General features: G+C 39.1%; 1 protein-coding gene across 4 annotated transcripts in view; it reads left to right on the top strand.

The window, feature by feature from the left end:
* Positions 1 to 15,177, top strand: part of PPFIA1 (PTPRF interacting protein alpha 1) — a 53,186-nt gene that overhangs the window by 32,034 nt on the left and 5,975 nt on the right. For 2 of the 4 annotated variants that reach the window (XM_053979463.1, XM_053979462.1), the window contains exons 17-25: positions 2,301 to 2,452; positions 3,042 to 3,214; positions 3,338 to 3,431; positions 9,358 to 9,439; positions 9,560 to 9,760; positions 12,535 to 12,710; positions 12,804 to 12,901; positions 13,826 to 14,001; positions 14,499 to 14,567. In XM_053979463.1, coding sequence (XP_053835438.1) covers positions 2,301 to 2,452; positions 3,042 to 3,214; positions 3,338 to 3,431; positions 9,358 to 9,439; positions 9,560 to 9,760; positions 12,535 to 12,710; positions 12,804 to 12,901; positions 13,826 to 14,001; positions 14,499 to 14,567 — 1,221 coding nt within the window. Of the gene's footprint in view, positions 1 to 2,300; positions 2,453 to 3,041; positions 3,215 to 3,337; positions 3,432 to 9,357; positions 9,440 to 9,559; positions 9,761 to 10,524; positions 10,588 to 11,127; positions 11,155 to 12,534; positions 12,711 to 12,803; positions 12,902 to 13,825; positions 14,002 to 14,498; positions 14,568 to 15,177 lie in introns of all 4 variants that reach the window. The other 2 variants (XM_053979460.1, XM_053979461.1) reach the window with 2 other exon arrangements.

Raw genomic sequence — 15,177 nt, forward strand, 5'->3', positions numbered from 1 at the left:
AAGCTAAATACTTCTTATGCAGAAAACCACATACAAATTTAAGTAGCTCTTTTTCCTAAAACTAGATCAGGAGAATGTGTCTTCTCTGAAATCCAATGCAATTGAAGAAAAGTGAAGTGTAATTAAGTTCACTTTAGATCCTAATTGTGCATTGAAGTCACTTGATCTGGTGTTTGTAGCTGTATTTGATGGGTTTTGTACCTGGCAACTGATTTGTGAAAGCTTGAAATCAAGAATTAGAGAACAAGAGATGTCTAGAAACTTTAGGAAGAGTTATCATGGATTATTAGACTGAGTTCTGCTGTGTCTTCCAGCATTTTAATAGAGAGTTGCATTAGGTTTTGATCATATAGGCAAATTAGCTTAATGCCAGTGCTTATGCAGCTCAGTCAGTTGAAAGCCCCTCATGATTAAAAAGCATCAACATGATAAATGATGAAGCCTACAGCTCTCTTGAGCAGTCCTTGTGGGCAGTTCATTCCATGTGGTGAACATTTTCATTTTTATGCTCATCAGATTTAATGGATGAAAGATCCAATAATGGTAAAATCTGTCTGCAGTGCTTTGTCAAGAACTTGAGGAGGAACTAGATCATCTTTAAAGGTCCCTTCTATGATTCAGTGAACTTATGATTTATTAATGTAGTACTCTGCAGTCAGATTGAAACAAAACTTTCCATATTAATGCTGCAAAATTTACATGTATTCTAAATAAAAAACAATTAAAAGTTATCCTTTGTGGGAGGGAAACAATATCCTTCCCCCCTGTCCCACTTCAAAGGGGACCAACTTTATTTTTGGTTGCAGGCTTTTTAAATAATGAGAGCTATTAAACAAATCATCTAAATTTAACTTTTGTCAGCATCAGTCTGAATAAGCTGTTTGTGTAATTCTTGCTCTGTGCACTGGCAGAGGTGAGCACTCCCTGGGGAGTGAGGTACAGTGGCTGGAGGATAAAATGGAAGTGGTGGTGAATCCCTGCTCAAACACTGCAGCACTGGAAAGCTGTCAAAAGAACAGAATCCTGTTACTGTATAGAAATGGGCTATTGTTGGCACTCTTTGACACTTTTAAAGTCATGCCTGCTTTTTGTGCAGTGTAGGAAACCGCTGCAGGAATCCCTGGGTTGTGAGGAGGGATGAGTGCAGATGATTTATAAGGTTCCTGTGGCTGACCTGGAGGTTCAAAGCAGGTCTCACCTTTTCAAAGCAACACCTTGCACCCCCATACACTTTATTGGGGTTTTTTGCTGCATGTATTTTGTGCTAATTTGCCAACGGTCCCAACACACTCAAACATCTCTGGTACTTTGGTAGATAACCAACTCTAAATGTTTATTTTTTGCTTCTTTTTCCTCACTTCAGGGATACATTTAAATAATCTGTGATTTAAGGAGCACTTCATACCCAGTATCTCTCTGTGCCATTGTTGTTATTGTTGTTTATATTCTCCCTAAGTTTTTTTGTCTGTACTAGTTGTCTTAGTCTGTGCTACAGTTTATAATAAATACAGCTTTTCCAAATTTCTTTTCTTTGCATGCATCTGTCAGCCTAGTGATTTAAGGAAACACCGTAGAAAGGTAAAAATCTTTAGTTTATTTCATGGTGTGCCCCTTCATCTCCCTCCCTGTCCCCAGACTCATTAGTGGATAACAGGAACATAAAGCATTTGCAGGGTAGCTCTGTAACAAAACAAGATTATGGTTTATCATTTTAGCCTAAGTGTGGGTTTGTTTTGTGGGTTTTTGTTTGTTTGCCTGTTTTTGCTGGTGTGGAGGACTGTTGTGCTGCTTTCTGTTTGTAACCGCTGCTGTGCAGTCTTCATGCATTAGTGCTGAATTTTAAAAGCTGTCAGTGCACACACAAATAAGTTATTCTTTCTGTTACTCAAACCTTTGTAGCCACAGGTGTTTAGAAACTGACTTTGCAGAGTAGTCAGTGATCTTGCTAATCTTTCCACAGATCTCTAGTTTTTCTGTCTTTGCACTTGCTTGAACTGGAGACAGGTATATTCATTTTATGGTGCTGAAGGCATTACTTTAGTTCTTAGCCTTATAATTGAATAAGAGATAAGTGCTACTTACTCATTTTAGTAGCTAAGACTGATTTTAGTAGCTTGTCACTGAAGGTAACAAGAAATTCAGAAACAAATCAAGCAAAAAATAGGCAACTGTAGAATGGTAAGGGCAAGAGTGGTCTTTTAACACTAAAATAAGATTCTTCCTTCCACTATTTTGTGTAGTGTTGGTATTGCCTTAATGTTTTGGCATTGCCCCTGAAGTTTTCCTTCCTTTTCCATCAGTCTCCAGCTTCCAGAGAAGAGGTACGAGATGACAAAACCACCATAAAATGTGAGACATCACCACCTTCTTCGCCTCGGTCCTTGCGTCTGGACAGAGTCCAGAAAGGAGCTCTGCACACAGTGAGCCATGAAGATATCAGGGACATTAGGAAGTAAGTAGCTGGGAATCACTCAGACCTACCAGGAATTCAGTGTTCCACGGCATCAGAGTAAAACTCCAAACTGCAGAGCTGTTCAGCCTGTAGGATTTTAGTCTGAGTGTTAAAGTGTTTCTCAAAAGTCAGGAGTATGAACACTTAAATGGGCGACTGTTACATAAACATTAGGAATGTAATTGCTAATGCTTAGAAATGGCTTCATGGGAATGCTTTTGGTACTCAAACTCTGCATTTTCTTCATGCTTGGGATATGAAAAATGTAACTCTTAACTCTTTAAGTTGTTATTTAGCTATAAATTGAGAAATACCTTGCAGAATTGCCATCACTTTGATTGACAGATACTCTTTTCAAAGTACTTAAGTATCTGAGATGGATTCCACTCAAGTATTTTGAACTTTGTCTGCCCCTTTCAGCCAGGAACTTGTGCCATCAACATTTCTTTTTATAATTCATAAAATTAAATGAAATTAAATGTCATTAGTAAGTTACTGCTCTTCAATTAACTTGCACAGAACCCTGAACTTATCTCTGGTGAATTTGTTGTACATGGGCTCCTTGATGACTTTTTTTTTTTTGGTACAGTTCAACAGGTTCACAAGATGGTCAAACAAGTAATCCTAGTAGCAGTAACAGCAGCCAAGATTCCCTTCACAAAGCCCCCAAAAAGAAGGGGATCAAATCCTCTATTGGCCGCCTGTTTGGCAAGAAGGAAAAGGGACGACCTGGGCAAGGAAGCAAGGAAGCTCTAGGACAAGGTTGGTTTGCTTTTTCTTACACAGTGAGAGAGATGGCCTTGGGGCTTTGGTTTTACACATTCCTGATCAGTAATATTACAAAGGCATAATTTGAGAGTGACTTGAGTTTGGGGTTTTTTGTAGGTGGCCTGGGAGAAGCAGATGGTTCCTCTCAGGATGCATTAGGCCTCAGCAAACTTGGAGGTCAGGCAGAGAAAAACAGGAAAATGCAGAAAAAGTAAGTTATCAAATACTTTTAATCCTGTGTTATTCATATGTTGCTTTGTTAAAAAATGCTGTGGTTTTATTTTTTTAGTTAGGTTTTGGGATATTTTTGCCTAATATAGTGCTATAGCTAATAAGCCTCTGTAGATTTTTTTTTTTTTTTTTTTACTATTTTTCCAGAGCATTAATAGCAGCATAGGTCATGGTAAATTTGAAAGGAATTTAAGCTGAAAACTTACAATTGGACTGCTGTAATAAAGAAATTTGGAGATAGAAGTGGACTCTTATCAAATTCTCCCTAAATTTATTGTATTTCATACCTGCTTTGGGAGGTATTAAATGTAATAAATTATAAATACCTTTAATTCTAATGGGAGATTTCCCAAAGTTGTCCTTGGGTGTTCTTTGCTTCAGAGTGTGGAGGAATTGACAGAAGGGAAGCACGAGATGCTGTGTGCAGACATCCCTCCCTGTGTATGAATTTGCTGGCTCCTTTCTCTGTCCTTTTGAGTTGCAGCTGCTGGCAGCTTCTCTCTTCACTAATTTTTTCACTTCTGTTTAAGATTGTTTGCTGAAATATTTTTATTTGCACCATATTGCCCTGGTTTCTTCAATTTTTTTAAGATCAGTTGTGACTATTCCTTTTTTTATGGCACCTTGTATGCAGTTACCTTTTCCTAGTCATGAGATTTTTTTCACTCTGTCCCAGAAAATCTTTAGTTTACTGCTCACCTTTGGAGTGTCTGTTTTCATGCTTTGTTGTTTCCAGTCTTGGAACAGATGAAGCAAAGACTAATCATAGGTGAAAAAGAGATATTGCTACTAGTAGAAACCCTGACTGGATGCTTATATGAGAATACAGGAAACACTCATATTTATATAAGTAGGATCAGGCATTCCTTGCATTTTTTCCCCCCAATGCTGAGCCATATACCTTAAACTTCTGCTGCTTCTGTTCTGTTCAGCTGTCAAAAAACTGATGAAGATCAGACTTCCCTTGCCTTCTGAAGACAGACAGTAAATGTTGAAAAGAAAGGGTGCTAATTTTCCCTTTGAGGGGGATTTCTTGCAGTACCTCAGTTCTGTTAACTAATAAGAATAATGCCTGGTGGCTGCTAATAAAAAACAGCAGTGTGTTGGTTTGAAAAGTCAGAATGGAATGTGGGTTTGTTTGGATAACAGAAGGCTCAGCTGTTTTTCTTCAGACTGCTGCTCTGAAGGCAATCATATATTATTATGATCTGGTATTTTCCCTTTTCTACAGAGCTTTAAAGTCATACCACATCTTTGTTGAATAAATAGTTTTAGTCTGCTCATATCTAAGGAGCGGTAAGGGCTGTTCTTTGAGCAATATAGGTATTTCTCAATACCAGCCACAAGTTTCATTCTCAAGTGAAACAATCCATACTGTCTTGCTTTAAGAAATGCAAGAAGTGCAGTTGCAGATAAATCATGGCTTTTCTTGTAAACATTCTGCTTTTCAAAAATGTGCTGGTATTACTTAAAGTATAATTTATGGCTCCATGTTGCAGTTTGCTTAAAAGGCAGCTGTCTCTATTAAACAAATGAAAACTTTTCATTTGGAATTGCCTTCCCTAGCTCTTCCACAGCCCATTTAGGTACTGGAGGAGGCTTTAAGGTCTCCCTGGAACCTTCTGTTCTCTACCACTCAATGAAATAAAAACAATCTAGATCTATAATTTGAAAAATCCCAAGTAAGATGCTGTTATGCTATTGTTCAGAATCTGAGGGGTGTTCTGAACATGGAAAGCAATATTATCACAAGGGGTCAAAGATCCTTTGCTGCCTTCATGAGATGCTCCTCATCAAGAGGAAAAAGTGATAGAGCCGCTCTGAATTGCTTTTCACTCTGATATTGGAGGAGGGTGGGTTAAAACAAATCCTGACTGACTGTTTGCTTACAAAACCTTGTATTCAGCAAAAAGAATTCCAGCTACCTGAATGCTTGGAACAATGACAGCTCATTCTATTTATAGCTGTCTCTAATCCCTATTTGCTCGTTTATCTTTCTGATTTCTGCTTGCATGTGCACAAACAGGCTGAGGGCAGCATTCAGTGTCTGCTAACAGAAACCTATTTATAGTTACAGAATTAAATTGCAGTACACATTATTTGTCTGGTATTGTATGCCTTTGAGTTCAGTTTAATCCTAGTTTTATATTTGTCTTTCATAATTTTATTTTCCTTTTGTTTACCATTTGATGTGGTAGTGCAAAATCAGGGTAAGTTTGTATTTATTTTTATTAGGATTGTTGTGTAAGTATGATAAAACTCGTTTGGATTTTTTAGCAATATATTAAAACCTCTATCCCTTCTTCAAAAAAGTCTGATCATGAGAGGAAATACTAAATTCGAAAGAATATATTATGAAAATGTGTTGCTGAAATAAATCCAGTGTCACCTAGTTCAGTGTGAAAGCTAGTTTGGTGTCTTGTCTTAATTTGCATGGTGTGAGCTTTTATAGTGGGGATATTAAAACCTCTTAGATTAGTTCTGTAATCTGGGATTAGAAAGTTGTTTAGCAATAGTAGGTATTTGTGTTTCCAAGGTAGATGTATTTCTGTAAAAGTGTTGTTTGCTGTTTACTAAACCTAAGTGGTTTATAGTGCTGTGTTCATCTCCTGTGAGCTGTGGTCGTGACAGTGTTTGCCACAACTGTGGCTGTGCTTTTCTGGCTACAGCACCACCAACTTAATACTGTATCCATCAAAAAGGAAGGCAACCCTAAATTTAAAGATAACTCTCAGACACAAAACACTGCATCCCCAAACTCAGTCTAGAATAAGGATATTAACTTTCCTCTGCTGCTCTGCCTATTTCCATCTCATGTTTTACAACTGTTGCTTCTCAGTTTTTACACCCTAAAGCTCTGTCACTTCCATCAGTATCACTCTCTTCCTCACACAGCAGTGTTTACTGTTTTCTGAACTTCTTCCAAATCAATCCTCTTCAGTTCCATCCAAGAAATCTGGGATACAGCATTCCCCTCTGGTTACAAGCTCTGCATGTATCCATTCCCTAATCCAATGACCAAGTGATCCAGGCTGCTTTATTTTCCTTGTGGGGTGAGCGTGTGCTCTCCTGCCAAGAGCCCTTCTGAGCACAGATACTTCACACGGTCTCTGGAGGGTCCTGTGCGCTCTCTGCTGCATCAGGCACCACCTGCAGCTTTGACATAATTGCTCACTCCCTGTGACCACAGCTTTTGTCCACCCCAGCTGCTGTGAGATGCCTCTGGAATGTGTCTAACAACAAGCCTTCCCCCCTTGCAGCAGCATGTTTGGGCTCCTGTTCCAAAGGAAGCTCAGCCAGGTTTTTTATTAAGTCTCCAGACATCTCTCCCTTGGTTTTGTCACCTAGGAGTTATTCCAGTAGCCAGCTACTCTATTGGCACTCTTTCATCCTTCACAGGGTCAGGTTTGTACCAGCTGTTAACACTGCAGACACCACTGCAATATTTTTTTCCTCACAAAGATTCTGGATTTTGCACCTATTTCCTAACTGGTATAGTGGCTGGGCTGTGAGACTCAGTTGGCCTGGCAGTTGTGATCTCTCAGGGATCTGATCACATTTTACTGGAATGCAGTGAGTGTCTTGATGGAGTTTGAAGAGGATAGTGGGAAAAGAGAAGTTCTCTGCTATAGGAAGAAAAAAAACATCAATACATAATTTGCAGATGAAACAGCAGCTGCTTCTGAATTCTTCCTATGGGATGTTTTGTGCCTGGACTACATCTTGAGCTTTGGGGTTAAGGATTTCCTTTGCAAGCAAGTTTATCTCTTACTGCATATGAACAAATTCTGCAATTAATTTTCCACTTCATGGTTGTTTTCCTCGTTGGATCCATTGAATAATTTCTGCATAAAATCATCTCATAAACATTTTTTCCTTTGTTTGTCTCTATTTTTATGTGTTTTCCTCCATCACACAATTATTTTCTTCCTACATTACCACCATGAGTTTCAAGTTGGCATCATAACCTCTCCTTATATTTTTGATGTATTCCTTGTATTCTACTCCAAAGGATTCACTGTTTCACAGTTACCATGAAGTATACAATGAGACTTAGAGAACAACCAGAAATGACAGATATTCTCTGAATTCCACACAATACAACCACCAAAAAGGAAGGCATAGACACCAATTTGGAAGCTAAAGTACTTGGAAAAAACTTTGTGTTCCTTTCTGGCAAATACAGTATTAAGCTCTTTATTCCATTCTTACCAAACAGTGTTTCATATGATCTTATTAACTTATTTTTCTAATTTTTAAATCTTTAAACAACAAAAAGAAGCAGAACTAAGTGTGTTCAGGGCTAATTAATTGTAGAATTAATGTAATGTGTTCCATAGTAGCAGGGAAATAGCTGGTCCTTTATTCAAAATTCAAAAATATATGTGTCTTTTTGAAATGTACAAATATGTCTAAGCTTTTACAGTCTGTTTTGGTAGTGAAATTCAGCTGCTGACTGCTGAACACTGTTCCACCTTAATGGATGGATCCCAAAATGGTACCTGGAATGATTATTTGTAACCAGTTGTCTGGCATTGCCTTCCTTCCTCCCCCTTTCCCATTCCTGGAAGCACATTTAATTAGCACAATTTACTGGGAGGTTCTTCCAGAGCAATAGGAATTTATTGGTGTGCAGGTGGAGAAGTGCTATCTATTGATAAAGCAGTTGCTAATATATTTATTGCTTCATTATTGCTTTTTAATATTTAGTTACCTACCAATATAACCTGAGGATCCCAGATATGTCTAAAAGAGCTGAATGCTGCATTTCCGTTTTGTAGGAGTAGCAAAACAGCTCCTTGTCTGTCCGTAATCGCTCTTCAAGATGCCTTGTGTATTTTAATACCTATAACTTCTAAAACTGTTATGGTATTATATCTATCCAGTGAGACAGTTCAAAAGGCAAGGAGATTTTACTTGATTGAAATAGTGGGAAAATGGTAAATACATAATGTAGGGTCTTGACTCTGTAGTATTGCTGCATATCTTAATTCTACACTTGCAGGCATGAATAAAGAACAGTAAAATCAGTCTAATTAGGTGCAGTTGTTTTTTCAGATTTTCCAAGGAGAATGTGTGGAGATTTAACCATATAGAACTGGCTTTCAAAGGCAGTGTAAAAATGCTTTTTTTAGGCTTTCTCTGTGTTTTCAGCCAGGCATATCCAAGCAGCATTGCATGCTTATACCCACAGTGCTAGTTTTTGTCCTTTGTTTTAATAAACATTTTTTGGCAGCTATTTATAGGGACCTTGTGAGCTTCCATTGTCTCTGGGAGCTGAACTGTCAGTATGAAACTTCAGGCGCTTCTGTTTGAGCACAGCAAAGGAAATGGTGTCATCAGGGGAGATGAAAGCTGAGTTTCAGTACACAGCCTGTCAGGATAGAATTGCCAAACACAACTCTGGTTGTGTGAAGCTGTGCCAGACGTTCTGACAGGTTGATGTTCACCAGTGAAATGGTCGCTGTCCCAGTGTCCAGCCCTGACAGCATGATGGACAGGCGTGTCTGATGTGCCCATGCGTGGCCACAGGTTTCAAATCTGCACGCGCCGAGGAGAAATGACTGCTTTGGTTCAGCTTTGCTGGGCAGAAAACTGAGCAGCTGAGAATCTGATTGCCAAATAAGCCTGACATCTTCACTTTGGGCTGGGAGTGTCAGTCGTGGCTTCAGAAACTGGGTTCTGAAAGGCAAGATCCACATCTCTGCTGCTCTCAGATTTCCTGCCCAGCTCAGCTTTCATCCCTACATAGTCCCTGTACAGGTGCTGTACCTGCCTGAAGAGGTGTGTCATATAAGGCTGGCTGGGAAAGGAATAAGTTAATTATTGGAAAGAAGACAGTGAAGTGAGTGTAGTGCTGGAATTGTAACATCCATTATGACTAATGACTGTTTCTGTAATTGTAGGCATGAGTTGCTGGAGGAAGCCAGAAGACAAGGTTTGCCTTTTGCACAGTGGGATGGGCCCACTGTGGTGGTGTGGCTGGAGGTGAGTGGTCCTCCCAGAATGAATGAAAATCTCCCTAAAAGTACAGACTTGTAAAGACTGTGTGGGTTTGGAGGCAGGAATGTTTTCCATATCCTGTTGACTTCCTTCTCTGTGTTCCAGCTGTGGGTGGGGATGCCAGCCTGGTACGTGGCTGCCTGCCGAGCCAATGTGAAAAGCGGTGCTATCATGTCAGCCCTGTCTGACACGGAAATCCAGCGGGAAATCGGCATCAGCAATCCCCTGCACAGACTCAAGCTCCGCCTGGCCATCCAGGAAATCATGTCCCTGACCAGCCCCTCTGCCCCTCCCACCTCAAGGACGGTAAGGAAACTTGTGCAGCAATAAACACGTAGAATTTCCCCACATTTGACTGTAAACTTAGAGCTGAACTTCTATTAAGAATTTCTGGAAAGGAACACATTATTTAAATACAGGCTGTTCCTTCCTTTCATGGAAATTAACTAAAGGAATAACTGCAATTTTCTTTCTCGAGGAATAGAGAAGTTTATTTCAGTCTAAGTATGTAATCCAAAGTATTTAGAGTATGTGTTATTGGCCTCATCTTTTGGCCTCCAGAGAATTTAAGATACAGATGAAGTCTACAAGTGTGTACGGAAATTTGTAGGATAGTTGGAGGCTCTTTTAATGCAGTTGTAAAGCCATTAACTCCAAATAATTCAGAACTCATGATCTAGGTGGCACCTCTCTCTAGTAAATTTAGGCACTTAGTGGGAATTCTCTCTTATGAGTCTGTCTGCCCTGCAGTCTGAAGTTATTCCTGGGGTTACGTGCTAGACTACAAGTGTATTTTTTGGATTAGAGCAGACTGAGTGTTTACCCGTTAATTAAATCCTGTCAGCTGTTCTGCTGCTCAGTTTTGTTAATATCTGTGAAGGCAGTTGATCCCTGTGAGTAGGCTTTATTGCATGCCATGACTGTGAGTAGCTGTACCTGACTTAGAGACCATTGCTTTGCCCATGCCTGCTCCTTACATGTACCGATTGCTTATCTGTTCTGCAACCTCTCCTCTTTGTTACTGCTTTCCTTTCACTGGATGGGATTGATTCCCTGTGGGCTCATGTTAGACCACGGGAAATGTCTGGGTAACACATGAAGAGATGGAAAATCTTACAGCCACACAACAAACGGTTAGTTTACAGTGTTGCCACTTCTCTTCCTTAGAGTGCTTTTCCCACTTCTTGAACATTAGAATCAAATACCTTTTGGTCTTTTTTTTTCTTGATTTTTTTTGTTTTTGTTTTCTTCAAATTAATCCACTAAAATTCTGGATCATTGTTTCTTCTAACTATTCACCTTGCAATCTGCATCTTGATAGCTTTTTTTCCCAGAAGGGAGGAAGAAAAAAAATCAATGTTGATAAGATTGTAAACAAAACTCTAATCTGTAAAATGGAGCTCTGACTTGATTGACAAATAGACAAATTGAATTATTGGTGCAGAAATTTCTTCTCTCCAGAAAACTTAATCAGTAGATGGGGTTTGCAACTTCTCATACAAAAATAAGTGCCTTGTGTATAATTTTTTTACATTGCATGATGCTTGGTTTATCTAGATTTTTTTGGTATGCAGTAGATTTAGAGTCTTGCAGTGCACCATTAACTTTGACCTCCTTACTAAACTTAACCACTAATATGTGTGTGTTCTTTTGCTTTCCTAACCACCTAACAGGAAGATGAGGAGGGAAGCTGGGCTCAGGTTGGAAACTTTATCTCATATTACAGACTGTATGTAAACTGTCACAATCATTAGAGCATGAAAGAATCTGTTTTTCCTTTAGGCCAGCATCTTTTAATGATTCTGGGTGTGACCTGGGGATTGGGAGAGGGGGAAACTGCAGCCATATTTCTCTACAATACACACGTGGGAAATACATGTGATTTAAATATTTTAATGTTTTTGGTGGGGGATGGCTCTCTGAGGAAACCAGAATTCCAAGAGGAATATCTCTGTGTAGAAAGTCCCTGTCCAACCCAGCCACCTTCCCAGGTGTGCCACAAAATACCCTGGGCCTGGATGGTTAAGTAGATTTCTATGCACTAATCCTGTAATCCCCCTTGATTGATTGTTTTGCCTTAAAGTGGTGGCAAATCCTAATTGTATTCTCAGGCATTGATGTAGCTGAGTATTTATACAGGGATAGAAACAAAACTTGGGATTTACCCATGATCCATATCTTTGGACAGTGTGGGCTCTTCTTTCTTGGCTGCCCTCCAGCTAAAGCTGGTTTAAGTCCCATTAACTACATCTCAGCTACTCATTTGTTGGTTGTGATAACAAGTCCAGAGTAAGGAGCTCTTTCACTCTTCCACCTTCTGATGGCTTGGAGAGGTGCATTTCCTTGTGCCCTTGCTCCTTTCTGGAAGGTGCTTCCTTTAGAGGAGAAATAAAGCTTTTGCCTTTTAACAGAAAAATCTGAATTATTATGCTTTTGGAAAAAAGGAGCTTCTGGGTTTTGTTGCCCAAGGAGTGATTAGATGTATGATTACAAACTCTTATCTTTCTAGATGTTTTCTCTAAAAAAATGCCTGGCAATTTGCAGATCAAAACTGTAAATGAGAAAAGTCTCCTAAGGGATAAGGACTAGCATTTAGAATGGCTTGTTATTCAGTAGCAGTGTTTTATCAGTTTCTGAAAACAGCTAACTGTCTATAAAAAGGCCTGCAGTTAATTTTCTGATATCTTTTCTTTATAAAGTCACATGAAAAATAAGATGCCCCCCAGTTTTCAAAAGAGAGAGAGTATTTACAACATCTCAACACAACGAAATTCTATGGCTTTTGCTATCCAACCATGTAGATTAGTCTTTCTGTAAAATTTTATTAGCTCTTGCATATTTTGTCATGCTATTTCTTGATATAAATAGAGGCAGTTTTACTTGCTGATGTGAATATCTGAATTTGCTTTTCTCCATGAGGGTGGCTTCTTTGGAAAACACACACGTAGTATTCAGTATTCTGATGTGCTTATCTTGACACGCTAAGAATCAAATACGCAATTTCTTTAAACTATGCTGTCTAAAACAGCTTTTCTTTTCTCATTTCAATAAGCTTGTCCCTTAATTCTTTTTCAAACCAGACATTAGCCTATGGTGACATGAACCACGAGTGGATTGGCAATGAGTGGCTGCCGAGCCTGGGGCTCCCTCAGTACCGCAGCTACTTCATGGAATGTCTGGTGGATGCTCGGATGCTGGATCACTTAACTAAAAAAGACTTGCGTGGGCAGCTGAAAATGGTGGACAGCTTTCACAGGTAAGGAGGCTGAAGCTGGAGACCTCACCCACAGTTAAGTGTTTCCATTATCTCTAAATATTTTTTCTGACTTTTTCCCTCTGGTCCAAACAGGAACAGTTTTCAGTGTGGAATTATGTGCCTCCGAAGACTGAATTATGATCGAAAAGAACTGGAAAGAAAAAGAGAAGAAAGCCAGGATGAAATTAAGGGTTAGTGCATTGTCTTCACCTCAGTCTGATTTTGCCATGTTTTCACTGATCAGCCTCAAAGATTCATTTACAAAGAAAAGGCTTTAGAGGATGGAACCAATTATAAAATATCAAGTGTTAAATGCACAAGACGTGTTTGGATGTAGGCCCTGAACGCTGAATGATAAAACACATCATTAAATCATTCACTTATGCTACAAATGTGAACATTTTTGAAACTCATACTGCTCTGTAGTTTGAAACTAAATGTGTTAGGAGAATGAGAGTTAAGAACGTGTTGGGGGAGGGGTGTCTTTATTTTCTTCTTTTCCCTCTGTTTTGACATAACTTTACATCTGCATAATTTTATTGTTGCTTGTGGCTGGTAACTTTTATTGCCCAGCAGTTGATGAAAATGTATCCATGTGACTTAGGTATTTATAGTTTCCAGATTCATGATGATTCTTGTACAAGAGAGCAGGAGTAAGAAAAAGTAGGGTGGGAATTCATGGTTTTCCAAGGTTTCCCATAGTACTTTTGTTCCCTGCCTAATATCAGAAGTATTTTCTGATATCTTAGTCTAAAAACTTGCTTAGAAGGTTCTGTGCCTGCTTTGCCTTTCATTTTAAAGCATTGATACCTTTTGGTGGTTAACTTGCTAATTGTGCCTGAGATCATTCCCAGGAGTCACAACTAAATGGCAGAAACCAAGCCAGGGTTGTGGATGGCGGGTTGTTTTTCACCTCCCAAATGGAATGGGTGCATCTCTTGCATCTAGGGAATTGCTCCTTGGAATGTTTAAGTTATGGTGTGAAATGTCTTCCAGCAGACTTCTAATGTGTTTACTTTCCACTTCACTCCAATCATTGAGTTCATGTCTGTGGATGATTTGGTTCAGAGAAGTGGTGTTGTAATGAGTCTGGCTCTGTGTTTTTGCCTCCCTAGATGTCCTGGTGTGGAGCAATGAGAGGATGATCCGCTGGGTGGTGTCCATCGGCCTTAAGGAATACGCAAATAACCTGCTCGAGAGTGGCGTTCACGGCGCACTTGTGGCCTTAGATGAATCCTTTGATTATAATGCATTAGCTCTCCTGCTGCAAATCCCCACTCAAAACACACAGGTAACCAAGGATGAGGCACTTTAGGCCTCCTAGGAAGGTTAAAAATGGATGCAAAGTTGTCCATTGTCACACAAGACAAAAACTTAAAATCATGCTTTTCTAATGGTTTTCTAGTTGTTAATAACAATTCTCATTGGTAAATTTGCTTGAGGAAAAAAATTGTTTGAATATTTTCCTCACAGCGCATCTTTACAACAGTACTCCTAATTTTTGTTGTTTGCTAGTTTTTACTCTGAAATAATTAAGTTTGTGGCAGAGTCATGAACTTTCATATCACAACTAGAGGAGAGCTGTAAAGTTTTCCTTAAATTTTTAATAAGTTACAAATTAAATTTTAACTTTTCATGTACTGACCTTTCAAGTATGAAGTATGCTTATTAATCTGATAAGAAAGCACTAAACAGTTTGGGTCCTATTAAGTTTTTTAAATCATTATAGGTTACTAATTACTAATCTTTTAGAATTAACTTCCATTTCTTTCGTACCACAAACTTCAGGCTCGTGCTGTTCTGGAGAGGGAATTCAATAGTCTCCTTGCTATGGGCACTGACAGAAGACTTGATGAAGTAAGTTACTCGAGTTTATGGTCATGGAAACTTTGTCAGAACTGCTCAGTGAAAGAATTTAGCCTGAACCTCTTCAAGCTTTTGACAGAATAGTGACAGAAACTTTAACTTGAAACTCCTTGTCTCTGAGGGTTTCTAAATACAGCAGGGTATTTTGGTAAGATGACTTTGAATATGAAAGTATTGGCAAGATTTGCAAATTTGGTTTTCTAGTTCACGTAGTTTATGTCTAATAGCAGCACTTTGGGCTGAATCCTCTTTACCTAAAATGTGGGAAAATTAGTGACCAGCATTGCAATGAACAAGCTGTGATAGAGAAAAGCACCTTTATCTTAAAGACCAGTATTTCAAAGAGCTTTGAGTGTTTTTTAAGAAATCTCATGTTAATTCATACTGGTGCAGAAGACCACCAGATGTGTTTACACATGAAAGGAATTTCTGTGGGGCAGCCTGTGATCTTATTGTACAAACTGCACTGAAATGAGTGTAAAATTCTCTAAGTGTAAGGCTGTTCTGTGCACCCACAGCATAGAGGAGAGAGGGTGTTCCATCTTTAACCTTGTAGGTTGCTCAGTGGATAGATAAGGCTCTTCCCCAGGAGAGCCTTAAT

This window comes from Vidua macroura, chromosome 6, assembly GCF_024509145.1.
Source record: "Vidua macroura isolate BioBank_ID:100142 chromosome 6, ASM2450914v1, whole genome shotgun sequence".
NCBI classification, from domain to species: domain Eukaryota; kingdom Metazoa; phylum Chordata; class Aves; order Passeriformes; family Viduidae; genus Vidua; species Vidua macroura.